This window comes from Gossypium raimondii, chromosome 11, assembly GCF_025698545.1.
Source record: "Gossypium raimondii isolate GPD5lz chromosome 11, ASM2569854v1, whole genome shotgun sequence".
Lineage (NCBI taxonomy): Eukaryota > Viridiplantae > Streptophyta > Magnoliopsida > Malvales > Malvaceae > Gossypium > Gossypium raimondii.
In genome coordinates this window covers 54,252,293-54,278,291 of record NC_068575.1, presented here as the reverse complement: position 1 = coordinate 54,278,291, position 25,999 = coordinate 54,252,293, and the positions used below count along the sequence as shown (strand labels likewise).

General features: G+C 35.6%; 7 protein-coding genes and 1 non-coding gene across 16 annotated transcripts; 2 read left to right on the top strand and 6 right to left on the bottom strand.

Annotated features, from left to right (window-relative positions):
- Positions 1–1,368: 1,368 nt before the first annotated feature.
- Positions 1,369–3,701, bottom strand: LOC105802864 (NAC domain-containing protein 86). Its single transcript, XM_012634757.2, has 7 exons — positions 3,345–3,701; positions 2,979–3,253; positions 2,693–2,845; positions 2,412–2,582; positions 2,120–2,320; positions 1,984–2,052; positions 1,369–1,882 (listed from the first exon to the last, which is right to left on the bottom strand). Exons 1-7 carry the CDS (start codon positions 3,610–3,612, stop codon positions 1,661–1,663), a joined length of 1,359 nt encoding a protein of 452 aa, XP_012490211.1. The 5' UTR covers positions 3,613–3,701; the 3' UTR covers positions 1,369–1,660.
- Positions 3,702–4,476: 775 nt separating this feature from the next.
- TRNAM-CAU (transfer RNA methionine (anticodon CAU)) lies at positions 4,477–4,562 on the top strand. Its single transcript is given in 2 exon segments — positions 4,477–4,514; positions 4,527–4,562. It is a non-coding gene; the product is annotated as a tRNA-Met (tRNA).
- Positions 4,563–5,916: 1,354 nt separating this feature from the next.
- Positions 5,917–10,182, bottom strand: LOC105802865 (uncharacterized calcium-binding protein At1g02270). Of its 2 annotated transcripts, none has more exons than XM_012634758.2 (11): positions 9,761–10,182; positions 9,475–9,666; positions 9,277–9,381; positions 9,010–9,115; positions 8,219–8,439; positions 8,030–8,106; positions 7,841–7,955; positions 7,601–7,726; positions 7,074–7,184; positions 6,888–6,995; positions 5,917–6,469 (listed from the first exon to the last, which is right to left on the bottom strand). In XM_012634758.2, the coding sequence occupies exons 1-11, from the start codon at positions 9,761–9,763 to the stop codon at positions 6,239–6,241; spliced, it is 1,395 nt and encodes a 464-aa protein (XP_012490212.1). In that variant the 5' UTR covers positions 9,764–10,182; the 3' UTR covers positions 5,917–6,238. The 2 variants fall into 2 exon arrangements, with proteins under 2 accessions (XP_012490212.1, XP_052480145.1); XM_052624185.1 differs by having other exon boundaries at positions 9,475–9,545; positions 9,761–10,179.
- Positions 10,183–11,161: 979 nt separating this feature from the next.
- On the bottom strand, positions 11,162–14,285 carry LOC105802866 (uncharacterized protein C594.04c). The gene is made up of 3 exons (XM_012634760.2): positions 13,826–14,285; positions 13,473–13,736; positions 11,162–13,190 (listed from the first exon to the last, which is right to left on the bottom strand). The coding sequence occupies exons 1-3, from the start codon at positions 14,051–14,053 to the stop codon at positions 12,711–12,713; spliced, it is 972 nt and encodes a 323-aa protein (XP_012490214.1). The 5' UTR covers positions 14,054–14,285; the 3' UTR covers positions 11,162–12,710.
- Positions 11,316–11,720, bottom strand: LOC105802868 (uncharacterized). Its single transcript, XM_012634764.2, has one exon. The coding sequence runs from the start codon at positions 11,718–11,720 to the stop codon at positions 11,316–11,318; it is 405 nt and encodes a 134-aa protein (XP_012490218.1).
- A 633-nt stretch (positions 14,286–14,918) lies between the features above and the next one.
- Positions 14,919–18,379, bottom strand: LOC105802867 (translocase of chloroplast 33, chloroplastic). Of its 2 annotated transcripts, none has more exons than XM_052624186.1 (8): positions 18,095–18,379; positions 17,893–18,000; positions 17,691–17,798; positions 17,462–17,586; positions 17,045–17,309; positions 15,707–15,775; positions 15,432–15,593; positions 14,919–15,340 (listed from the first exon to the last, which is right to left on the bottom strand). In XM_052624186.1, exons 2-8 carry the CDS (start codon positions 17,989–17,991, stop codon positions 15,272–15,274), a joined length of 897 nt encoding a protein of 298 aa, XP_052480146.1. In that variant the 5' UTR covers positions 17,992–18,000; positions 18,095–18,379; the 3' UTR covers positions 14,919–15,271. The 2 variants fall into 2 exon arrangements, with proteins under 2 accessions (XP_052480146.1, XP_012490215.1); XM_012634761.2 differs by having other exon boundaries at positions 18,199–18,375.
- A 1,191-nt stretch (positions 18,380–19,570) lies between these two features.
- On the bottom strand, positions 19,571–21,551 carry LOC105802869 (UNC93-like protein 1). The gene is made up of 2 exons (XM_012634765.2): positions 20,179–21,551; positions 19,571–20,012 (listed from the first exon to the last, which is right to left on the bottom strand). The coding sequence occupies exons 1-2, from the start codon at positions 21,312–21,314 to the stop codon at positions 19,631–19,633; spliced, it is 1,518 nt and encodes a 505-aa protein (XP_012490219.1). The 5' UTR covers positions 21,315–21,551; the 3' UTR covers positions 19,571–19,630.
- Positions 21,552–22,163: 612 nt separating this feature from the next.
- On the top strand, positions 22,164–25,557 carry LOC105802870 (probable plastid-lipid-associated protein 10, chloroplastic). 7 transcript variants are annotated; one of them, XR_008191136.1, is made up of 8 exons: positions 22,164–22,478; positions 22,591–22,704; positions 22,819–22,953; positions 23,086–23,181; positions 23,411–23,491; positions 24,083–24,169; positions 24,825–25,156; positions 25,242–25,329. XR_008191136.1 is itself a non-coding variant. In XM_052624216.1 (8 exons), exons 1-8 carry the CDS (start codon positions 22,323–22,325, stop codon positions 25,357–25,359), a joined length of 864 nt encoding a protein of 287 aa, XP_052480176.1. In that variant the 5' UTR covers positions 22,165–22,322; the 3' UTR covers positions 25,360–25,557. The 7 variants fall into 7 exon arrangements, 3 of the variants coding, with proteins under 3 accessions (XP_052480176.1, XP_012490222.1, XP_012490220.1); XR_001136316.2 differs by having other exon boundaries at positions 22,165–22,478; positions 24,822–25,156; XR_008191135.1 differs by having other exon boundaries at positions 22,165–22,478; positions 24,822–25,156; positions 25,227–25,297.
- Positions 25,558–25,999: the final 442 nt, after the last annotated feature.

Sequence of the window (25,999 nt, the reverse complement as noted above, 5' to 3'; positions counted from 1 at the left end):
GATTGGGGTTCAATTGTGTGCAAGAGGGATGATGGTGAAATGGAATATGGTCCATCCTCCCATTTTCACTCTTTTTTATGCTTCACTTTCTGGCCTTTATTTCTCCAAGTTTGTTATGCTCCCCACTAACTATATATGATCGATGCCTTTATTCCACCAATTTAAAATAAGTAATTATTATCTTATGTTAAACCATTAATTTGGATCCTCAGCTTTGGGATTTGGGGTCTTCAATGTTCCATGGCAAGCTTCTTGTTCCTTGATGACCATGCAGCCTCTTCATGAGTTATATTTATTGTTCATTAATGTATATATTAACTTGATATGATTGAAACTATTTTTTTATATAATCTTGATAGCCTTTAGTAATTATTTTATGATTTTGAAATCAATTTTTTTACTATAATTTTAAACTTTTACAATTTAATTTCAATTCAGTTAAAATTTATTTAAAATTTTAATCAAATATTAACATAATATTATTTTGCCTTTTGTTATTTTATATAAGAGAGATAAATTTCAAAACCATACATAAACTTTTGTTCAATGTGCAATATATACATGGATTTTAATTTTTTGCAATTTTATACATTGCCAACTAACATCATTCTTGATATAACACAATTTTTGTTTACATATTGCATACCAAATAATTATACTTTTCAATATAAAAATAAATTACGCATTTACTTCTTTAAACAAAATCAAAATTTCATTATGTATACATTTGAATCAAAACCAAATTTTAATGTGTATAATTGCACAAAACTAAAATTCATATATCAAATTACATATTAGATACATAATTTGATATTTATCTTTAATTAAAAACCAACAACTACTAAAACTAATTATGTATACATGCAAAATTCATATGCCACTAAATATACTCTTTAATTGGAAAATTGCATATACAATTATTGCATTTAATTTTTAATTCCAATATGATAATATATTAAATTTCCTATTTGGGTTATATTTATGTTTTAGAAATTATTAAATCAATTTAATATCTTTGATTTTTTTATCTAAGCTCTTATACGTACAGTATCATATTGGCAAACATATCTTTAATTTAATTCCTTAATTTTTGTGGTAAAAGCTTACTAGAGACCTCAATAAATAAATTCGTAGAAACTTTTGATTCTTCAATTATTTAATAAACTACTTATAATACTCTTAAAATTTTGGTAAATATCATTATTATTTTAATATTATTAAATTTTATTAATGTATATTAAAGCTATTCATATGTCAAGCGATTTTTTTGTCTGAGTAAATCCGTTTAGATTTAAGTTATTTAATTTCAAAGTCCATCTCACTCAACCAATTTTACTGTTTAAAAATAATTTTATATTAATTTACATATCTAATTAACTTTAATTTTTTATTTGTAAACAGTAAAGATAAGTCATTCGGATTAGCTGGACAGAGTCAAGCTTCGACTCGAGTGCCATCAGCAGCTACGTCATATACAGCCATAAATTACTTCAAATTACATTTATCAAGGACAGCATAGAAACCTAAGATTACAAATATCCAAATTCACACAAGCTAATCATATACAGCCATAAATTACAAACTAGTCCAAATCCAAATAACAGCCATATTTTATCTGAAACCCTTCCTTTTGTTCCTTGTAAACAAAGCCTTATTGAGACTACGTGTCGAAGCCAAATCCTTCATAACAATAATCAGTACGTGACCTTTTCCTAGGTAGATTTAGGGCATCAGGTGCAAAAGGCAAATTACAGCCACCAGTTATAGGTGTTGGATTTTGCCCTTCAATGCTGCTACTACTACATTGATTGTCAAAAGCATTGGGTATTCCTTCATCTAAAATCCAACCATCAATCATTTGCTCAATCCTGTTTCCTTGGGCCTGAATCACACAACAAATTGAACATTTTTTTTCCAAATGTTTATATCATTGTCTATGAACAATTGGAAAAAAGAAAAAAGAAATCTTGCAGAGCAACTTACTTCTGGAAGTGCTTCTAAACCTGCAAAGACCTCTTCATCCGTTGATGGTCTAGCAAAAGTTGATAAATCCTGTATCATAGAGAAAAACAATCATTTATTTTTACACAAATGCTTTTGATTACCAAATGAATATTACCATTTTAACTGAATCTTCAGCTGCATCATTTTCGGAATTAGATGGCATGTTACATCCATCATCGTCCATGATTAACTTATGTTGATTGCTTCTTTCATCACCAGGTCCTAACTCCCCTAAGTTGCTGATGTCTTGTTCATTAGTGCCTGATTGATCTTGAAGTACCTCTTGCCCCATTGGTATCTCAGTAAGTAAGTGATGCTACATCATACAAAAGTAAGAAAAAAAGAAGAATTAAATGTCAAAATTCATTCACCAACATGAATGAACACCTCTCCCCTAAAAAACTTACATTTGCAATTGCATTTTCCGCACCATGGGTTCCGAAATCGCCAGAGCCATCGTGCTTAGGAAAATCACCACCAACATATGAATTCCACAACTCTATATATTGATGTTCTAGCTCCTCATGATCATTAAGAGCTTCCAGCTGTGTTAACATCTCATTAGGGTTTGAGTTGGCCTGTGTCATTTACAGACAAATAATAAATTCAGGTGCATATACATGTTCATCATCAACATCTTAGACTTTGGGAAACAGAGAAATTATAATGATAAGCATCATGAAATTACCGTAAGGCATCTAGCAGCTTCCGCCTGATTTGCATTATTTGCAATATAATTTCCCAAAGTAGGAGGCAAATAGTGACTTGATTGACCTTCATCAATGCACGAAACCTCAGCCTTCCCGAACTTCCTCTTCAATTTACAGAGAACAAAAGTTGTCTGCACAAATCAAAGAACAAAATAACCCAAGTACTATTATTATGTCATCAAACTTGATTAGAAAAAAAAACTTGTTGATGTTAACGTTCTATCAGAATAAGTTGTAGGAAGAGTGATTAAGCAGCATATGTACCTGGTTAGGAAGAGTAGCAGTGAGCTCATATTCATGCATGATCCAACCGGTCTTCATTTTGGTATTGTCACTAACGTGTCCCTTGTAAAAAACCAACGTCCTTTTCTTGCCGATCTCGATATCCTGGTCCATAGCCATTATCCTACGAGGTTTGCCCGTCGGTTTCCAGAAACCTTCGTTGGTTGTCCTGTTGATCCTTGAACTGTTCTGGTACTTGAAACTTGGCCGGTAAAAGAAATACCAAACGTGATCGCCAGAGGGTACATTCGAATGTCCTACAAATTATGGAATTTTACAAAAAAAGAAAAAGAAAAAAGAAGGGGGTATCTGAAAGTAGACCAAAATGGTGGAATATAAGTAAAATACCAGGTAATTGCCAAGGCTCTAATCCACAAATATCTTCCAATTCAGCGATAGCTTGGACCAGAGAATCACGGCCGAGATTTTTGTTTAGTAGATAGTAATTGAGGAGCTCGAAATCTGTTGGGTGGAACCTGTAGCCCGTTATGGTGAGAATTTTTTTCCAGAGATAGTAACCAACCGCAACCCAGAAGAGGTAATAGCAATAGTAACTGCTAAATCGTTCTTCATTAGGAATCCGGTGAATGATATGGTAACCCTTTTTGTTCCTCATTACAGAAAGTAAGAACAATGAAACAAGACAAAAGAGAGCAAGAGTAGTGGTCAGAGAAGTGAGGATGATAACGTGAGTTGCAAGAGCAGAGAGTGGAGTATTTTATATGGAAGCTCCTCAGAAACAACACAAGTTAAGTTGTGACTTGTGGCACAAGGTTCTAAAAGTGAATGGGACCCACCCTCCTTCCCGAGAAACCGTGTTTTCACTTCAGTTTTTCCAATTCCAGGCTTAGATCCTTGCTCCTACGTGGACTGGTAAGTCAGCAAAGCTAAATAAACGAAGAGGAAGGATCGAGAATATTGACTTGCTTTGTAAAAATAAAGGAAGTACTACTTGTATTTTTTTTTTTTCCAATAAAAATTTAATGTTAGTGAAGTTGCTGAGTTAGTGCAAGAGTCGACCCCACAATCACTCATCTTTCTTTTTCCGTACCATCTATAATCCTAGAATTATTCAATCCATCATCCAATCACTTTCCTTGCCTTTGCTTTGTCTTCATGGTCCTTACTCCTTTTTGTTCCCCTATTATCCTCCAATGAATATAAAATAATAGTTTTAGACATTCTAGAATCTTCCATGCCACGCTGTTTGGGTTCTTTTCATTGGCATGTCATGCATACCATGCAACCAGCAGTGGCCCATTCATCAAATTTCTCTCTTGTTTGGGACAAAAACTTGCCCATTTGTAGCTGCACCATACGAGATCAATTTCAGTTTCCTCTTCCTTTAGATGCACAAAGCACAATGACTGCAGATTAAAAAGCTCCAAATAATTTCTTTTATCAATCATCATAAAGTGCAGACTGCAGGTTGATAATGAAAAAGATATTTAAATAATTTTTTCTCAACCTTTGCCACGAAGGGGTGGTGGCGCAGTTGGCTAGCGCGTAGGTCTCATAGCTTATTGGGTTATCCTGAGGTCGAGAGTTCGAGCCTCTCTCACCCCAATAATTTTTCAAATCCATTTGAATTAAGCATAAAGCAATAATATTTAAGGATGCATTTAGCAATGCTGAAAAAAAGCTTTTTTGATTTCTGTGCTATACAAGTAATTTGGGCTGAAAGGAAATGAGTGACTTCTTAAAAATATTTTTACTCAGATTGCAAATCCATTTGAAATTAAGCATAAAGCAATAATATTTAAGGATGCATTTAGCAATGCTTAAAAAAAGCTTTTTTGGTTTAAAAAAAAAAAACATTTGGAAGAGAAATTGTGCTATACAAGCAATTTTGGCTGAAAGGAGTGACTTTTCAAAAATATTTTTACTCAGAAGTTAAAATTTTAGCTTTTATTGAGCTAAAAGTACTTTTAAAAGCATTATTATTTTTCATCCCTATTTTTCTTTTCCTAATTTTATTCCTTTTAAATTGCAAATGCTAATGTAAAATTTGTTAGGTTTATGTTTTCTATTATGTAAATATCTAATATGGGTTATATATTCAAATTACATTTTAAAATAAAATTATTAATTAAAAAGTATTTATTAAAATAATACAAATGTGTTAATATCTAACTACAAATATTTAATGGTTATATTTAAATATTTGAAATATAGTTTATATATTTTAATTAAAATTTATAAATAATTAATATTAATTGCTTAAAATGTTAAATTTTATAATTTATATATTAAAATATTAACAACAAGTTATAATAAATTATATTTTACTAATTTTAACATTATTTAAATGCATATTTGTTACTTTATAATACCATATCTGAAATAAATATTTTATTTCTCAAAAATATTTTTTGACAGTAATACTAAACACTTAAATCTTAAGCCAGACTTTTAAAAAGTATTTCTCAAAAATATTTTTCCACAACACTTTTTAAAAGCAATGCTAAATTAACCATAAATCTATTCACTGTTCACTTGGCTGCCAAGAATTGTAAAATGCCACCAAACTAATCCCAGAGGAAAGTTGATTCACTATATTTAAATTTGTAATTGTAAAGGTTATATTTTTAATAATATTTAAAGTATTTAAAAATAATTAATATTAATAGTTGAGAAATATTTAAATTTTATATTCTATATTTTATATATTAAAATATTAATAATTGATTACAATAAATTATTTTTGTATTTTCACAAAAAATTCACTAAAATCTTAAATCAAAATTTTTCAAAACAAAAACTTTCTCATGAAAATCTAACCCTGAAATTTCGTTGATGAACAATACTACTTAATGAATTAACTATTATTATTAAGAAAAATTATTAGGTTATATATTCTAATTGCAAAGGTGAGGAGGGCATAGCTACTATTAATGAAAATATATAAAATGGACTGGCCTAAAGTCAAAAATGTTCCATTTACTTCATATATCCTGGAAATTTGAGGTGACAATTATGAGCTTAGCTTAGCTTAGCCTAGCCTCGCCTCAGACTCAAATATCCAAAGTTTTTGAGACCCTTCCCCCCCATTTTGATTTCATTCATTGATTCATACAACTGTCAGCTACAACCCGACCCAGCCTGATTAAAATTTATGCCAGGCCTATTCGTGCTTTGATTTTTTTCATCAAATAGCTTAGCCTCATCTGCTTGAACACTGCAAACTTGTTGTATAAACAAAAACAAAAGCTGATTTCTCTTTTCTGCTATCAACAACCAGTCTACGGGCTCTGACGTGGACACCGCAATCTCACCGGTGAGAACACAGCGGTTAGCCGGGCATGATCAGAAAGAGAGTAGTTTTCCGGCCATATCCCCTTCTCTACTTCACGGGGGAAAAGAGCAGCATTCTTTACTGTAAAACCGACAGTCTCTTCCTCATTACCTTCATTTGAGTCATCCGAGCTGCAATCTTCGTCCATATGATCTGACCACGTTGAGTTCCAGATTCTCTGTAGTAATGTCAACCAATTATTAAATGCTTTATTCTATGAAAAGAGCACATAAAGATTTACAGCATAATAACCCATGACGATACGTTTGTTTTCTTGCTGATACGTTTCCAGATGTTGGTCTATTAGTTACAAGATAAAAGTTGCTTAAATACTACATTGACATAAAGCTAATTTTGAGGTTGAAATTAAATAATGTTGCCAAAACCTATTACAATGACAAAATAGTAAATGTTTTCTCATATTATCATAAATGTCTCACAAGGTTTCTCATATGACCAAAGTTTCACTCATATTACCACTTAATCACCTTAATTTTAAAAAAAAATGTTGCATCAAGTGACTTATAGGCCATAGCTCAACTACAAGTAAAAAGGACTGAACCTAATAAAGGCACAAATTAGCGTGAGCTGCAAACCTTAAATTCTTCATAGTCTAGAACACCATTTCCATCAAAGTCTGCTTGGACCCAAAGATCTTTCGTGTCTTGGAAACTTAGTCCATAAGAAAGACCGGTTAAATTTACCTGTAGATGGTTCAGAAAGGGTGAGAATTTTACCACTACCATTATACTAATTATATAAAGAAAGTGAATGGAAAGTACCTGTCTAAGAGCATCACAGAATGCCGAATAAGTTATATGGTCGACACTGTTGTCAGCCCTTAGAAAGGCAAATGCATCATTTTCAGCCAAAGAAGCCTTTTGAAGTTGAAACTGGAACCAAGAAAATGGAAACTAAATTTTAGACGTGGAAGTATGTATGATAAATGGTGATCTTCATTACCAAAAGAAAAGGTAAAACAGGTATTTTCCATCACATGCCTAATCATAAGATACGCTAGTGTTGTGTAAGAATCACAAAGATCAGTAGTGAAGTCAGATTCCAGAATGTCACTTGGCACTTTTGTCAACAAGTGAAGCAATGTCACAGAGTTGACTAGTTATAATGCATAAGGTTATCAGAAATCCAGCCAAGCACCACATATGGCCTGCGATGTAAATATCCAATGACTGCTCTATCTATAGAGAGCACGAGTAGAAACTTGAATATTGACATAATAACTAAATAGGCTAAAATGTGAGCTAGAAAGACGGGATTTGAAACAATATGAAAGAAATGTTGAACTAACCTTTATTATGCCAAAAGCTGCTTCAGCCCAACTTATCTTCAATGGTTTTCGTGACTTATTAGGATTACGAAGCCATATAAAATCGACACCACAAATGTTTCCTCTATGATTCCGATGACTAATCCACTGTGGGATATATGAGTAGAGCCAACATATTTAATCAGTAAGCATTGCAGATTCCAACCAAATAGTATTTTGTTGATGAAGAGATGCTAAAATCTGAAATCGAATACCACTAACCTTGTCAGCATCTGCCTCACTGTCTGAACATTCATGAGCAATATCATAAGATGATACAAATCCCTGGGACCTAAGGAACTTGTAGACATGCCCACGCTTGCTTCCATTCCAGTCACTGAAAAATAAATAACATTAGGGAAACAAAATAAATTGAGATCCCCCCCCCCTCCCCCCAATGATAAAGCTTACCCGCAGAGTATGACAGGCATCTGGGTGAGTTTGTTTTCTTGTTGATACGTTTCCAGATATAGTAGTATTTGATAAACCTAAGAGAAGAATACCAAAACTAGAGATTAAGTGCGGTCTGTTACCTTAGAAACAAACCAAAAAAGAAACTGGAGTTGTATATGGACATGCACCCAAAGAACGGATATCTACCTGGTGCAGTCTTGCAATGGATAAACTGGAATCATGAGGAAATAATAGGTGGGTGTTCACAATAAGGATTTCTTGTTCAACACAGTTATTCTGATTTATTGAAAAAGGGACAACTGATTTAACATGCAACAACTGAGCAACTCGGTCTCCACAGTCATTGAAGAGCAATTCTCTATAATTTAAAACCTTGAAGTAGTCCTGGTGTATAGCAGTCAATAAACCTGGGAAGTAACATCAATGTAAGTTCTCAAGCCTACAATTATTAAGTACTTAAACAAATATTTAGCATAGCAACAAAAAATATGAAAACCAAAGTAAATGAATTAATCTTTGCAGGATGGCCTACACACATTATAAGGACCTGCTAACAATAAACAGCCTATAATATATGACCATCCTCTTCCCCTGTCACTGGCAGCTGAAAAGATAGAGCAAAAGCTAAAATATGTGAATTATAAAAGAACCAATTCAGCTCCCAAAAGGTGAGAAAATGGTCATTCTTCTATTTTCCCTGTCCTATAGAAGCCAAGTGAAATGGAGTAAGTATATACTGAAAGTGGACGAGTTAGACATGAATTGCCAAACTAAAGAGCCCCAGCTGCATGGAACTACATCTTATATTGCAAAATTTTGTGTCAAACTCTCAAATTGTCTAATAATTTCAGTTTGATTCAAGCTTCATCAGCTCCTACTCGGAAAAGCAAATAAGAACAACCCTATCTACCCAATTTATAAATAAAATCTTAAAATTTGCTTCCAGTATGAGAATAAATCAGTCAAAGAGCCCATACCATCTCCTCGGTTGTTGGTCCTTGCAAGCTTGAAGGTCTTATAGCCTGCAGCACTAAGCCTCTCTTCAAACATATGCACCAATTCTTCGTTTCCAACCCAAAATTCCTATTATTGAACGAAACAAAAAGGCATTAAAAACGGCTTATGTCACCAGAGTTGAAAAAGGGCTGTTAATGGAAGGAAGGGAGTCATTTCTTCAACAAATCATTTTCAGAAAGTCAAAGGGATGAGAAAGAGCATAAAAGACACGGGAACATGAAACCCACCTGGAGACATATAATTGAAGAACTTTCATAAAGCAACCAATCTACAATCCTCTCGTTTCTAGCTAACCAAAATGCTCTAAAATCACTCTCTCGTACGCTCTGATTCTGTTTCATCATCACCCAAAATGAGATCAGCAAATTTTACCAATGAAAAGACGCATACAAAAGGGACGAAAACAAAGAAGAAGAAGAAATCACCTGCTGATCCAATCGCTTGTAGATAGGAGCCAGAATGTTGAATGTGGTACATGAAACGCAAGGCTCCTCCACTGGTGAAGAAATTTTACCAGACTTAGTCCTCAAAATCGTTCCTTTAAAAGGAAGAATAGACTCATTTTCACTTGAATCCACATTAGCAAATTCAGGGTCATTATAAAATCCTGCCAACACCTTCCCAAACAAAGCACCATTGCAAGAGAGTAAATTGAAAGAAAAACAAAACCCAGAGTCCCAAACAAGACAAATATTCCAAATTTCCACATACCATTTCAGAATTCTTGCCACTTTCACAATTTTTCTTCTTGTCCTTTGACGTAAACAATGAGAGAGAGAGAGGATAAAAGGGAGGAAACGAAAGCCCAATTTTATGAAGAGGGTGCTTTCAAATTTTAGATTCTGGCGTTTGGGTTGCGGACAGAGTTTGAATTTAGGGTGAAGTATGCGTTGGTTCAAATGTTCCAGGATCCAAGTTGTTTATATAGAAAAAGAAATTTAAAAACAAATTGATGGAGAAATGATTGATCGAATTCAGGGAGAGGGAGGCAGCAGTGGAATTTTTTTTTTTTCTTATTTCGTTCATGAAAAACAAAGAATTGATTCCATTGTTTAGTGATTTTCTCTTAGGTAAACATGAACAGCTGGCTAAGCCACGGCTGCGAGTCCCTCTCCCTCATGCGTATCTTTTTCGTGGAGGGGTATTTTAAGTTTTAACGTCCTTTTTTGTATCTTTATCTTTTAACTGTAAAAACTAACAAGAACATACATTCCTCTTTTCATCTAGGGTGATTAATTTTACTGTTTAAAGTGGGACTTTATTTTATTTTCCTTTTCACTTTTATTTATTAAATATTTTTATCAACTTTTTAAGGAAAGGGTAAAGAGAATTTTTTTTTGATATATTTAGTTTTGGAGTGCTAATTTTATCTGAAGGAAAAGAAAAGAAAAGATATAATTTAGTAAATGTATGTCATTTTTTATTTTTAATTTATATAGAATATTAAGGAGTTCAAAATAAAAATAATACATCATTTTAATAATAGAGTCAACTATATAAAAGGATAATTGCTTGTGTTATAATATACTTTGTGGATCTTGACTTTTTCTTTTAAATACACATTACAACAATTGCTTCTTCTTCTTCATTTTTTTTCTTTTTTAAATTTGCAAACTCAATGTTAAAAGTATTTAGAATGCCCGTTAAAAATAAGGATTAATGAAGAGAAAAATATAGAAGACAATATTGATATCAAGTCATACCAAAAAAAAAAAAACAAAGGAGAGGAAAGGCTTAGCTGAGTGAAAGGGAAACAGGCAAATGCAAGCTATGCAACCGCGTGTCCGGTGTTGCAAGTGATGTATCCATCTGTCTTTGTCTAATCAGGTACGTAGGGAATAATATTTATATGCATAATGGCTGACGGCACCGACAGCATCGATACCCCTAACTGGCTTAACCTTAAGCATCAATGAATGTGCGACTATGAACGGTTCATGACTTTACCGAGCTATGCATTGCCCACTGAAATTGATTTACAAGAGTGACTAAAAAGGAATAGGAGGTGCCATCCACAGCAACTGATTCGTGGTGATCATCCTCCCCAAATATGGACCGATTCTATGTTGATATAATGAATTGATTCGATGCTGATATAGTGAATAGTTGATATTATAATGAAAGGAGAACCAAATTGGTATATTAATACAAAGAATATGATTTACAGTAATACAGGTGAGAAAATGACATGGTAGGCAAATAGAATACAGATAGAATCCGAGAGAGGAAAAATAACACACACAAAAAAAGTCTCTGTTTGGAAAAATTAGAAAAGACCACACAATACAGAAAAGCCAAGCAAGACGAGCCAAACAATATGAACCAAAAGCAGAGCCTGACCAGGAAACGACGCGCTACCTCCGCTCCCGACCTCACAAAATCCTACTTTGGCCACGCGAGTACCGGCACATAATGCATCGGCGCGACCGCACCAGTAGGTGACGCCATTAACGCCGCAAACGGGCTCCGTTCGGAAGCAATTGACCGGGCAGGATGACGGCTTATTGAATCGAGCGGAGACGCCTTCGTTCTCATCGGCGTTTGTAAATCCGTCGGAAGGTAACCGGATAGATCCCGAATTATCCGGCAAGGATCGCGCGATCGGCGCCCAGAAACAGAAGAAGAGGAGGACGGTTAGGATGTTTAGTTGAATTGCCGTGAAGCACGGCATATGTGTCGTGATTGAAAGGATTTGCTGCAACTGCTTCTCGATTCCTAACCGCAACCTTTTTACAAGCGTTAACACTTGACCAACTTATTTTCTTCACCACCGGGCAAAAGTCGTTCAACTAACGTCTACCAGAGCTTTCAATTCTTGTTTCTCAATAAGCCCAAAGCCCCAAACCCATTTTAACTGGGCCTGCATCTATTACTTAATAGACAAAGCATAGTTATATGAATTTTATTGGGACCAAAAACCGAAAAGAACTCCCTATAGAGCCAAAGGGTTAATTGCATCAGACCCTCAAACTATGACAAATTTTTAAATTAAGTCTCAAACTTAAATTAATTTTACAATTATCTCAAATTCAACCTAAAACATATTGAAAATACATGAATAAAAATATAAACGCATGTATACCTACTACGGACATAACAACTCGATATGCTAAAAAAATAGCCCTAAACTATCTCTGTATATACACGAATTTATATAGATTTAACCCTTGGTTAAATAGTAAAATTATATTTTTGACTCCTCTCAAAATTTAAAAAATCATTTTAAGCCCCTTCAACAAAAGTCTTTAAAATTAACCCAATAAAATTTCTGACTTAGTACATTGAGGTTTTAAAGTTTAAAAACCCGATCGGTTGAATTAACCCAAATTTGTTTCGGCTACCATGGCAACTATAAGCTTTCCTTCCATGTGGAAACTTTAACTGCATCAACATAACCATACCAGATTATTACCAAAAAGAAAAAGAAAGCATAACCATACCAGATAAATATGACCTAGAGATCTACATATTACAAGCACATGCCAAAGTCATACAATGAAAACAGTTTTTATTACAAATAATTTACTTGATTTCATAGAGATAGAGGGATCTCTCTTTGACTACCACAGATAAGAACCATTTCCCCCCCTCTCAAATAGATAGCAAAAAAGGATAACAACCAACACAAGATGTTTGTTTCAATGAAACAAAAATAGTCAGATCAAGTATCCTTATCCTTCACTGCTATAGCAGAAGATCTGAACCAAGGTACCCACACTGAGGTTGTCTTTTGGTATAACCTGTATGCTTCAGCTCTATACTCTTGCTTCAACATCCGTTGCTCCACAAGCACAGTAACATAAGCAAAGCACATACTGTTGATCAAAGACCCCACAAAGGTCCATCCATGACCCAAGTTCCATGCAAATACAACCAGCCCCCACCACCATAACTGCTCGCCAAAGTAGTTTGGATGACGGGAGTACTGCCATAAGCCCCGGTCAAGGTTGGGAACCATGGGTTTTCCGAGCTCTTTCAGCTTGGTATTTCTAGTCACAAAATTATGCAGTTGCGTATCTGCAAAGTATGCTATGACAATGCCACACAAACAAACTCCAGCAGCAACCAAATCCCAGATATTCATGGGCTTATCAACCGAGTGCACCACATACAGTGGAAGACATATCCCAATCAGAAATATCTGCAGTGTTTAATCACCCATTAGTTCATCATCTGTTTTTTTTATTAATTTGTTTACCATTTGATAATTACTTGGTGTGATATTTGCTTCTTTCTACTTGAGGTTCAAATTTTTACTTCTGTTTCTTTGAACAATGAAATTCCCATCTTTTACCTATTAAAGAGAAGCTCTTTAGGCACTTTATCGAACAGATTTCCCAATTTAATAAAAAAAGGGGGTCAATTTAGTTTCAGAAAGAACCAAAAACTGATAATGGAAAAATATCTTTGGAAACACTCGCACCTGTTGAGAAAAGTAAACAGAGAAGAAGGAAATCCACCACCAATGCTTGCCATACTGTAGGCGCATATCAGCGAACCTCCAGTCTTCTCTGGCACCCCACTGCCATTTTTCTCGCCTGAAATAGCTATGGGTCAGCCTAATACTCCAAACCCAGGTCAAAACTATCACTATCTTTGATCTCAACCCATCAAATTGCGCCGAAGGGTGGGTTGCATAGTAATGAATTAGCAACACCGGTATCACAGTCCAATACAAATCAATCATCTGAAACAAACAAAAGAGAACCCATTAAAAATGTAGTAGAATTTAAATTATTCTTAAAGAATTGCTAGTAATTAAAAAAAAAGACTGACCCAGTTGCTGGATTGGATGTGACCGATGATCCAGAAGAGGACGTTGACATTGAAGAAAAAGAAGACATTGGCTAATAGGAGAGGGTGATGGAAGCACCACGACCAAAGAGAAGAAAGAGAACTACTATTACTGTGGAAATGGTCAAGGAAATAAAGATAGAAGAGAATTGAAGGGAGAGGAACAAGAAATGCTACTATAGCATTTTTCAAGTTACCACTTCTGCCCATGTTTGTTGTGTTTTCCCTTTTTTTCTCTCGGGGACTTGAGGGTGAGTGTTGGTCGGAGGCACCACTTTTATAGCAACAATTTTCACTTCTTTGTGGGACACCGCCAAAATACAAGTCCAAATGATGAGCTCAATTTTTACCTTGGCGTGCAGGGAGGGTGGCGCATGGGTTCCAGCCCCACGCCTCAACAGAAATCGTCTAATCACCGATGGTTCGTAATCATGACTTTCGGCCTCTTTGTGATAAGGGACCATTTTGGTTTGGCATTGTTAATTAAAATGTGAAATAAAAAATTAGGCATCCTACTCATTCCATCAATTTAGCTTTAACCCAAACTATTAAACTCCTTTTCTTTTTTTCTTCTTTCAATTTAACCAAACAAGATTGTAATTAAAAGAAGTATATGATTGGGTTGATTTGATATTCCAGAACTGCAGATATTTGATCATAATTTAAGAAAAACGTTCAAAACCAACAATATTAGCAGCTAAATTTGACCAAAATTTGGGTGCAAAATCATCATGAGCATGAAACCAAAAAATAAAAAAAAAATAAAGCAATGCAGAGATTGAAGTGCATGCAATGATGGGTGCAGCTTGTAAAATTTAATTTATATAGGTTGGCTTGGAACCCACAGGTTATAATCTCTGGCCCCCAACTCCAACCTCTCCCGGCGCAGCTCCAACCTGAACAAATCCCCGCAATCCACGCACCCAGGGAAAAAGGTAGCATCAGTGGCTGGGGCCACACCTTCCTCGTTATCCTTAGATGCCCCCTTACACCTTTATGAGCTTAATCTACGGCAAAAGGTCCCCAAGACGAGCTAATGCTTTTCCTAACACACGAGAATATGTTACGAATAGAATTAAGGAAAATAACGGAGGAAATTGTAAATCCGTCTCTGAACAAAATCACCAGTACAAGTAGTTTGTTCGATAAAAGAATCAAAAGAAATGGACGGGAATACATGGAAGTGAAACAAAAGAACCATGGCTTGCATTTAATGCTTATATCCTACAATACCTCAACAATATCCCATCCGTCCAACCACTACTTACTCTGCCTCCCAAAACCATACTTATAGCAAATAGCAAAACCAACTTCAGAGGATTCTTTGTACTTTTTACCAAAAAAATAGAAGAAAACTAAAATATTATATAGAAACTTTAACGAGACCAAATGCAACTTGCATTCCAGCAGTTCACATTCATGTGGCTCTCATATAGGCCCGTTGCCAGTTGCAATATCCCTTTTTATAGCTCCTTGAATCCATTTGATAACAAACCACTGTATCAACAAAAAAACATAGGCATTACAAACTTTCATTTGTGTTCCAATTCAGCCCAAAACAGAAACCAATAAACTGTGAAAACCTTACCTGAAGCCCAAGAATAACTGGAATCCACAATTTTCCTTTCTCACTAGCGTCAGACCCATCTACCAGCTTCTTGCTAACTACAATAGCTTGACTCTTATTTGTTGCAACACTTGTGATGGCTTTTACTAAGTTTGGGATCCAAGCATCATCATTCGGAAGAATCTGTATTGAAATAACATGTAATTATCAAAGAATTAAATGAAATCAATTATATGAAAGGGTCATGAACAGAGAGCACAAGATGGAGGAAGAGGGGGGGGGGGAGGAGATCAAACCTTTTCGTCACTGTCATTTTTATTGCACCTCCCACTATTTTCAACCAAAACAACAGGAATGACAGAATCCTGCAAGCATCAAAAGTAAGGAAATATCTCAAAAAAGTAATCACAGAAGTCTAAGCATACCATCAGAAAAGAAATAGTAACCAATATAGATAAGCTTATCAGCTAACGTATCCTTTTCAAACGATAAAATCCAGTTTTAAACTACCGGTTGATTTATTTATTTATTTTATTTTCTTCCAAAATAACTTCCCCACTGTTTATGCTTGAAGAATGATTTTTTACACACAATATTCGATAACATGAAGTAACTGCTCGACCATCTCATTTTAAAACTGTGACTCTCAAAATAATAATAACCAACCAGAAGCTATCCATCTAGAAGCCAAACAGCTATGATGGAAGTATATTATACATTAAAGGCTGATAGTGAAATCCCCCCCCCCCCATCTCTTAATCTTCCTCTCCCACAACTAAATAGTACCGATTTTCCCCTGTTTGGGGAAACATGGCATAAATTGCAAACTGAACTCCCTACTTCCACAACTTACAACTAACAAATGAGTGACAAAAACATGCACAGCTACCACAGAAGCTTATTAACAGATCACCTTATCTCATCATTTCAACCTATCCAATGCCTTATCCATATGTCTCAGACATATAAATTTGAAAGAAAACATCTACCACAAAATCTTTATCTCCCCAATTTAAATTCAATCAAATAATTTTGAATAATTACAGAAGCGATCAATCAAGCTTCCATGGGAAGTGCAACAGAATTCAACATTTCTATCTGTATGACTGATTAAGGGTAGCTGATGTTGATGGTCTACAGTTAGCACCAAACATCCAAAATGCAAATAAAATAAAATGAAAAATGCTCTTACAGTTGGAAACTACACGAGAAAGAAGAATAGAGCAGCAACAGCTAAGGAAGTGAAAATGTTTGTGAATTGTGGTAGTAATTTGGTTCTAAGGGAAGTGTCAACAATTAGAAGATAAACTAATTTCTAGCATAAAAATTCAAAAGAGCTTAACCACTTCTATATCTAAAAGAATTTTGGATGTTTTGAAGGATCATATCCTTAAATTAAAGGCAAATCCTACAAGAGTGAAACCACCCACAACTCTTCTGCTATTTTATAACTACCAAGTACTAACTGCTTCTCTCCAGTGGGTGGAATCATTCAGCTCTATACTTCAGGCAATTACAAGTTAGCGACAAACAATATTTTGGTCAAAGGCTTTATGGGGGCAAACAAGCTTATCTATTTTATTTAGGCAATCCAACATGTGTTCAACATAAATTACTTGAAAGATTATACATACATCAAAATCCTTTTTCCTAATACGAGCTCCGATACGGATCGCCTTTAGGACACCCTCTGATCTTTTAGAAGAAAAAACATCATAACTCAGTCCATCTGGTGGACAAAGCTGTGCATGAGTGAGAACAAGCAAACTTTTGCGCCATATTTCTTTTCCAAAACTGTTTGTGATAGCTCTGATGATCTGCTTATCCAAGTCATCCACTCTATAGGCGTCCAGGCGATCAACATAAAGCAAAACATCTATGGTCTTATTCAAAAGAAACCTGAATGATGATTAATAGACTTTGTTTTTGACCAAAATAAACCATAACAATGTAGTAAAAGTAAAACTAAAATTACTAGCTTCATTGAGAACTAAATTCATCGTGGAAAAATAATAAGATTCTAAGTTAGACTGCTTCATCAAACTACAAACCCTTTGATCAACTGAAGAGCTTGGTGATTGACATAGCCAGCCTCTACAAGTCCTGGTGTATCAATTACATTCAATGTAAACCCTGCCCAGGAGCGTGAAGCCATTACGGGTCTCAGCCCCTCTGACTGCAAAATACACAAATATAATGAGAATTCAAGCTTAAGAAGCCAAAAGCAGCATAAAAGAACCAAGCTAGGAAGCCAAAGGAACAGATAAAATCAAATCTTACCTGGAAAGCAGTGACTCGAACAACTTGCTCCCCAATAAGAGAATTGATAGTAGAAGACTTTCCTACTCCGCCTTTGCCCATAACTAGGATAGTCAAAGTATTGACATTCTGCATTTTTATTTTCGACCACAAAAAAAAAATCTTGAGTGGATATGTTATTAAGACAAAGAAAATGTAAGAGAATAAAGGGTTTATCAAAAACCTTTTGCTTCAATTTTCCCAACAACTCAAACAATTTCGTCTGAGTAGCAGCGGGGAATTGTTGAAGGCCGACCCATTCACGAGGGAGAGGAGTACCCATTACCGCAAACTGCATAAGAAATCAGAAAAACCCAATCAATAAAACCTCCAAGAGAAGCGGTAACCTTAAATCCTAAAAGCGGATAGCATGCTAAAACATTGACCCGTATTAGAATATGCAGCCAAAAAATATAAGACGGGTCCGTTCTTTAGACAGAATGTGAAATAAAGAAAGAGAAATGGAGAAGGACTCTGTGTGGGATTTTACCGGCCTATCTTCGGGGATGCAACTTGAGAAGGATGAGAAAGGAAGGGAGGAAGAATTTGGGGAGGTTTTTTGGTGGGTGGATTGGATTTTGTGGGGCAGGTGGATGAGGAAATGCAGGAAAGAGAAAGGATGAGGGATTGGGATTGGGATTGGGTTTGGGTTTGGGTTTGGGAAGGCTATATTATCGAAATTCACGGGTCTCAAGTAAGGCTACATAATCTGCCCACGTTCACTCTGCTGCTTACCCGTTCCTTATTCCCAAGTCCCAACCGATCAATTTGCTTATGTATTTGTAACAATAAGTGGGCTCAAGGTTGGGTTAGCTTCTTCGGCTTGGCATCGATTCACGGCTCTCTCTAGTATTGCTAATGCTTTCTTTCTGACGGCTTCCATTTTGAGTGTGAGCCACCAATTTTATAAATAGTACTAGATAGCTTTTCACGTATTTGAAATTGGAACCTATTTCTTCCCAAAGTTCCTGAATTTGAGTCAAATTATACATGTTTTTGCATCGTTTACTTGAGTTTAAAAGTAAAACTCAGTGGTGCTTTGGTGATCATCTTGTGTCATTGGAAGGCATGCCTAGCTTTGTTGATCTAGTTATTCCTAAAGTATCACATCAAATGCGTTAGCTCTTTCAACAAAGTTTATGATTGTTTCCCATTATATTTTATTTTAAATTCACTATCATTTTTTAAATTTGTCGTTTTACACAGTTGTTTATCATGATTGTAGGACACATATGAAACTGATATTATTTGGTAATCTCATATTAAAAATTCGATCAAAACAAAGTCACCCAAGTTGATCCCTTAACTGTGGACACTTGGATTGTATCAAAACTCTATGGCACTATGCGATTAGCTATTAAGAATTCACGTTTGTTTTATTCTATAATATTATATTGTAAACAATTTATTGTATTACTATCTTAATGGGATTGTTATAGATTTTTTATGTTAACAAGTCTTGAATGGAAATCTATTTAAGGGAGAGACTTGAAGTGAGAAACTTTCTTTTAGAGTGTAAATTGTTAATAAAACCGTTTGCATTGTGAAGTTCGTAGGGGTGAACTTAGAAGTGAGACTATTATTCTTCAAAGTTTGAAAGTAAAGAAAATCGTCACAGTGTGAATAAGTAAGATTCACTTGTTGTACCTGTTGGAGAGAATACATATTTCTCATTGAGTTAAACTCGTTTATGTTTATCGTGTTTACTGTTTCTCATTTTTGGTGTTAGATCTGTCACTCCTTCCCAACATTAAGTTAAGGTAAAAGGTTTATATAAAATATATAACATAATAACATAAAATATAAAATCTTTGAGTATAACATGAATACATGAATTATCAAGTTTACTTGTACGCCTATTTAGAACAATTGAAGAAAGGAATAATATATAGAAACATTTGGAAGCAGTATGGAAAATTCCATCAATTTAGATTTCTCCCTATCGAGCTTTTATTTCCGGTATATGATGAACAAGAAGTTGAAAGGGCGTAAAATTTGAGGGGTAAACTTTGCCAAGTACTTAAACCATTCTTTTCCGTAGTAATAGAGTTCTCAAGTTCTTTGTAACCATCTTTCATTGAAGCGGGGGGAGGCAGTCCTGAAGCAGTGTCATTGTCCTCTGCAGGCTTACTGCCATCCGTATCCTTAACTGCCTTGTAAATGAGGACCGCCAGCAATGGATAACTCAAAGTGGTCAGCACCCAATTCACAATCAGCTGGTTGAGCAAGGGAATCTTTTTTTTGCCGACTTGCCAGGCAACTGCCGCTCCTGCACTCTGCACTCCCTTGTAGAAACCAGCATATCTGCATGTTTTACATGGAGAATCTGTAAGTTAATAGCTTTATGGCTTATAGCATTCACATGTAATTATAGACTTCAATTATATGTATAATATCCATTTCCTTGTTGATATCAGGCAAAGTGTAAGGATCCACGAAATAGATGGGGTGAAATGGGAGAAGTAATTACCTGCTGAGGGTCTCTGAGGTATCAGCTAATGCTCCAATCACCCAATCCAATAACCCATAGCTAAAGTACAATACGAACGGTCCAGCGAAATCGCTTCCGCATCTCTTGAAGTCCAACCGGTTGGGAGGTTTGTCAAAAGAGTAATTCAACTGGTTGGCAAGGCCACCCGCCCAAATTACCGTCCCGAGCACAGCAACAATTCCTACCCCAACCAAGCCTCTTGTTCTTCTGCTCTTGAAACTGAAGTCTAAAATATATCCAATTCCCACTGAACCTATCATTTGAGCCCCCCAATAGAATACATTGTTAAATCCTCTTGTTCTCAGATTAAACATCAAACCGTTGACATTATCGAATTGGTAGCTGTAGAAGAAGTTGCTAGCCCAGGCAGCTGGGATGATGAGACGCAGCTTCCAGTTACAAAAGAGCTTAAGGATCTCAATAGCTTCAGTGGTAACATTTGAGTATTTAATGTTGGTGCAATGAGTACCATCGTCTTTGACAACACGATCAGGGGATAAAATTGTGAATGAGATGAGGGTACCAGCTGACATGAAACACATGAAGACAATATATGTCATGTCGTTGACAGTTTCAGCCTTTTCCTGCCGGTGGTAGTTCAGGATGAAAGGTATGAGTCCACCAATGACACCACCCAAGTTGAAAATAATCCAGAAAAGAGAAATATAGGTGCCTTTACGAGTAGCAGTGGGATAGGAAGTCATGATAGCCCCTTGTCCAGCCCAAAGAAAGCTTGCACCGATACCGAGCAAAACACCAGCAAAGATAGCAAAAGTCTGGTCTTGCTGGTGATTGTAGTATAGGAAAGAGCCAGCATAAAGGACATAAGTGGAGCAGCCCATTGCAAGGGTAACCTTTGGTCCAAAGATGTTGTAAACACCACCACCAAGGACTCCAAAGATGGAAAAAGTTGTGTACAGAGCGGTGTTAGCATTATTTGCTGCATCAGGGTTGACTTGACCACCACCTCCCATGCCTGTAAGGGCATTGAACATGCCAGGACAACAGAAACATACTAGACCTATTAAGCTAACCTGTACCAGGGGTGAATTGTACCGGAAAGGAGATGTTACAGGCACTTTGGCTGCTGCTTCCTCTTCTCCTTGGAATCTCATGATTGATTCATTTGCTTTAACTTAAACGTGATTCTCCTGGTGCCAAGGAAGAATCTTATATAACAAGCAAATATGGCACGTTGGTTTCTTCGTAGGGAAATTTGGATGGAATTCACATTGTCTTCCGTTAGTAACTAAGTAGGCAACCTTTGAGCTCTTTTTTTTCTTCTTGTTTTTCCCATTAATCAGATAAACATGTTATCCCAAACATGTCAGCTTATAATCATGGTAAGTTAATCCTCAAAACATTTATATATATTTAGTTGAATTTGAGCAGTAGCTGTTCAGATTGCTTAGTTGTGCAACAGGATCTGAATATTTTAGGCAAAAGACAAATAAAAGGAGTTCCAAAACACCAATAAAGCAGAGAAGACACGATTGATGGACATGCAAATTTCCAATTGTTCCAAAATACCGATGTCAAAACTAAAGCTATTCCCAGGATCTTGATGACTGTTTCCACCAAGCAATGCCTTTTGCAATCCATCATCAAACATTTCAAGTAAGTTGAGGGTCGCAAAGGGCATAGTTGAATTCCCATTGGATGGAAAGATCCAAAACAAGAAACAGCACAACTCATAACGCCAAAGATGAAAGTCAGACATGCTAAGAAGGAATACTAGTTAATCACTTAAAGCTTATCATAACAGTCTAGCAAACATGTAATGTACAGTCCACTTTACGACCAATCAATTTATCATAATAGTCCTAACTTGCTTCTCAATAAGTAGCAGAATTCATCTAACAAGCAATGTCGGGTCGGGTTATCTCCGGCGGATTTTCTTTTGTAAACAAATATCATAACATAAAAGAGAAAACCCAATGCAAATGGAATTACTAATTAGTCTATTAAGGACTATATAAACAAAACAAGCAACGGTTAAAGCTGTGGACAAAAATCGAACCCAAAATTCTATCCTTTACTAACCGGATTCAATTTCTTCATTTATCAACGGTTGTTTGGGGCAAAATTCATAATCCCCATTGTTGCCCAATCTCTGAAACGTCATGGAATTAGCATTTGCCGCTTCAGTATACCCAACAAATGTGAAGAGAGTAATCTACGAGATAAGACCTCACAGCTCAAAACTCGTTACCAACAAGAGACGGTCTTTTCACAAGAAGTTTCTATGCTCAGTAGCTGTTGCTCCTGACAGGAATCGGGTTCTAATTCTTGTGTCGCTTACCTTTATTTCTCTACTCATCCTGTTTTAGAACATGTTTTCTCCTTATTAGCATTTGCGGTAGTGATGGGATTTGCTTTTCTGGATATTAGGTATCCGAGGTTGAGTTGGAAAACAAGAAACACAATCTTCTCCTGGCTGTTCAAGACACACAACGGGGACTTGCTGCAACTGCTGATCAACGCTCAATTATCGAGGAGGCTCTGGTATAATCTCTTCCCCAAAACCCCCAATTGGAATTTGTGTAATATCTTGAAGTAAAGGCCACGCCTTTTCCTTTTTCTTCCTTGTGTGTGTGTGTGTGTTGTGAAATTTTGTAGGTGAGTGTAGAGGGATACAACATGGGTGCACCACTTGACATGGCGGTGTTGGATGGAACTTGGCGCCTGCAGTACACTTCTGCCCCGGATGTTGTCGTTCTTTTGGAAGCTGCTGCAAGGCTTCCTTTCTTTCAGGTGCCACCACTGAAATTCTTTCATCGGATTCCTTTTCTTCTTCTAGGAGAAGGTTTAGTTCTCAGCTGCTACAAAGTTTAGGCAATGTTAACTAAAGTTTTGTTTTGATATCTTGCTGTCAAATTGGGGTAGGTTGGGCAGATCTTCCAGAAATTTGAATGCAGGGATCAGCTCAGAGGAGGTGTTATCCGAAATGTTGTTCGATGGAGTATTCCGAATTTGTTAGAGGTAAACTTCTACTTTCAATCTCTACACCTCTGTTATCTTGAATTGGGTAAAATATAGATCCTCAAGCAGTTTATTTCCATTCACTGTTATTGGCTTGTGAAACTTTCCTTTTTGTTTCAGGCATCAATGCTAGCTTCAAATATGTCCACCTCAAAAAGATACTCAACTGATTAATATTGTTGAAGAAAATATTTTATTAACAAATGTTGTCTTCCTTTTAACATTACAGGAACAAGAAGGTGCCACTCTGGTTGTTTCTGCTAAGTTCGATGTTGTTTCTGTGCGGAACATCTATCTTCAGTTTGAAGAGGTTACCCCTGTTTTCCAGTTTAAAAACCTGTATTTCCTAACAAGTTAAGGTTTGTCACATGCAACTGTTTTTCAACCTGGGACGTTAGTCAAACATGGAGGAATATGCATGGTAGCAATTCATGGTCATGTAAAGTCGATTGATCAGTGACATCTTCCCAGGTTTGCACAAGCCATAAACAGTTTGGCCGGAGTTTTTTGAAGTGTGACTGCCTCTAGGATTTTTATAATCTGTGCTAGAATTAAATAGTCTTAACCCTTAAATGTGTCTAGTTAGTGTTTAAAATGAAGCTCAGGAGATACCACATGCATCACTGTCTTTTTGTGAGACTTTGATACGCATAAACTCATCTATGATCACGTATTATTTGTTTCATGCCCTTCTATAAAGCTCTAGTTTTATACCCTTATATTTGCAAAGAAAATACTTATCTCAGTAAACAGGCCTTTTAGTACTGTTTCCAGATCATGCTTAAAGATTTTCTAAATTTACTAGTGGAAGTTAAAAGTGGATGCATATACATTCATTCATGCATACGTATATACATATATGCAAATAAATGATTTCACGTCTGCAAGTTGTATTTGACAGATAAAAGTTCAAGATATAAACATCAGTGAACAACTGCAAGCTCTGATTGCTCCAGCACTCCTTCCACGGTCATTTTTAAGTCTACAGGTACCTAATTATTGCCCGGATTTCTGGTTGGAACTTGCATTACTTAACTTTGTATTCTGCCATTTGCATAATCTCCATGTTAAGCTTGAAGTCCTACATCCAGTTATATTCATAAATTTAGATTTTGGAAGATCTTCTCTGATCTTCGGATGGACTGATGTATTTAAGAGCTCAAATGAACTGATGTATTTTGTCTCTGCTTTCATGCTTCGTCATAATATGTATTAACCTATCTCCGAAAAGTGATTTTCTTAAAGTTCATATTGATGACTCAGCAAATTCAAGTCGTTAGATTGTCTAGCAATCATATAGAAGTGCGTTTCCACATGCATTCACAGTTGATTCTACATGAGTATTTTTTTTTTCTGATCAACAAGGAGAAAATAGAAGATTACAACGAAGTTAATCTAGACCAGGTTACTCCACTGTAATCATCATGCAGTGCTTTGAGAACAGGATCAGGGGGATTAGCAAAAATATGAATGCCCAGCGGTAAACTTAAAGCAAAACTTGCCAATCCATAAGCTATTTTATGTCCTCTATACGTATGCACGACCTCTACTTCCCGGTCCCTATGCATCAACTCCCAGATAGCCTGTAGCATTGTGTTTAGACTTCTTCTCATTTCCCATACTGTTTATCTGCTGTGCAGCAGCTAAACAGTCCAATTCAAGGATCACTTGACGTCCTCCAATTTTCCAAGCTTGATCAAGACCACCAAGTGCGCCCCATGGTTCATACTCATAAGTGTTACAATACCCGATATTGCGAGCAAAACCCCACAACCACTTACCAGCAGAATCCCGAATAACCGCTCCTGATGCCGCTGTTGCCATGCCATCTTTGAATGCTCCATCAATATTAAGCTTCCATTTGTTGGATGGGGGAGGCAGCCAGCCACTGAATGTTTAATGTTTATGTGCAGATTTTGCAGTTTCTCCGAACCTTCAGAGCTCAAGTTCCTGTAAGAAACCCTGGGACTGGAAGGTATATCATCAACTTCATGTATTACCTTAGCTTAATCCTATTCTGATTATGGTCCATATGAATTTTTAAGCATGGCTGATCGCAGGAGATCAGTAGGAGGACTTTATTACCTTTCGTATCTGGATCAGAATATGCTGTTGGGCAGAGCTGTCGGCGGTGGCGGAGTATTTGTGTTTACGAAGGCTCAACCTCTTGAGCTCTAAAGCACGAGGGCCGGAAACAATCAAACAGTTGTCATTACTCGTTAAGTCCTAAGCATCCAAAGGATAAGTGTAACTAAAATGCCTTCTAATTTTCCGGAAGTGATGCAATGTTAATAGTAATACATTTTTTACGGTGAATGTACTTAAAAAGGTTACTTTGGTGGGATCAAATCAAATTAGTCTCTCTACTATTAAATATATTAATTTAGTCTTTGTATTATTAAAAAAAAATCAAATAAGGTTAAATTAGAATATTGTTAACATTTACGGTTTAACGAAGTTAATATTTTTAATTTTTCTGGTTTTATAAATAAAATATTTTGTTTGGAATTGAATTACAATTGAAAAATAATAATTTTAAGACATTTTTATACAATAAGTGTTAATTCTATCGCAATTTAAATTTATTTGATTTTTTAATGGTATAAAAATTAAATTAAGATATAATTAATTTGATTTAATCCCAAAGACTTTCCAAGTATTTTATAACCCATTTTCCTACTAAATTCAGAGAAAGTAAAGTAATGAAATATACTATTTTCAAAGAATTAATTATTTATTGCCCATTACATGTAATAATTAAATAATAATTATATATTCTAACATTTCATGGATAAGCTATGTAAATTGGTATTACGTA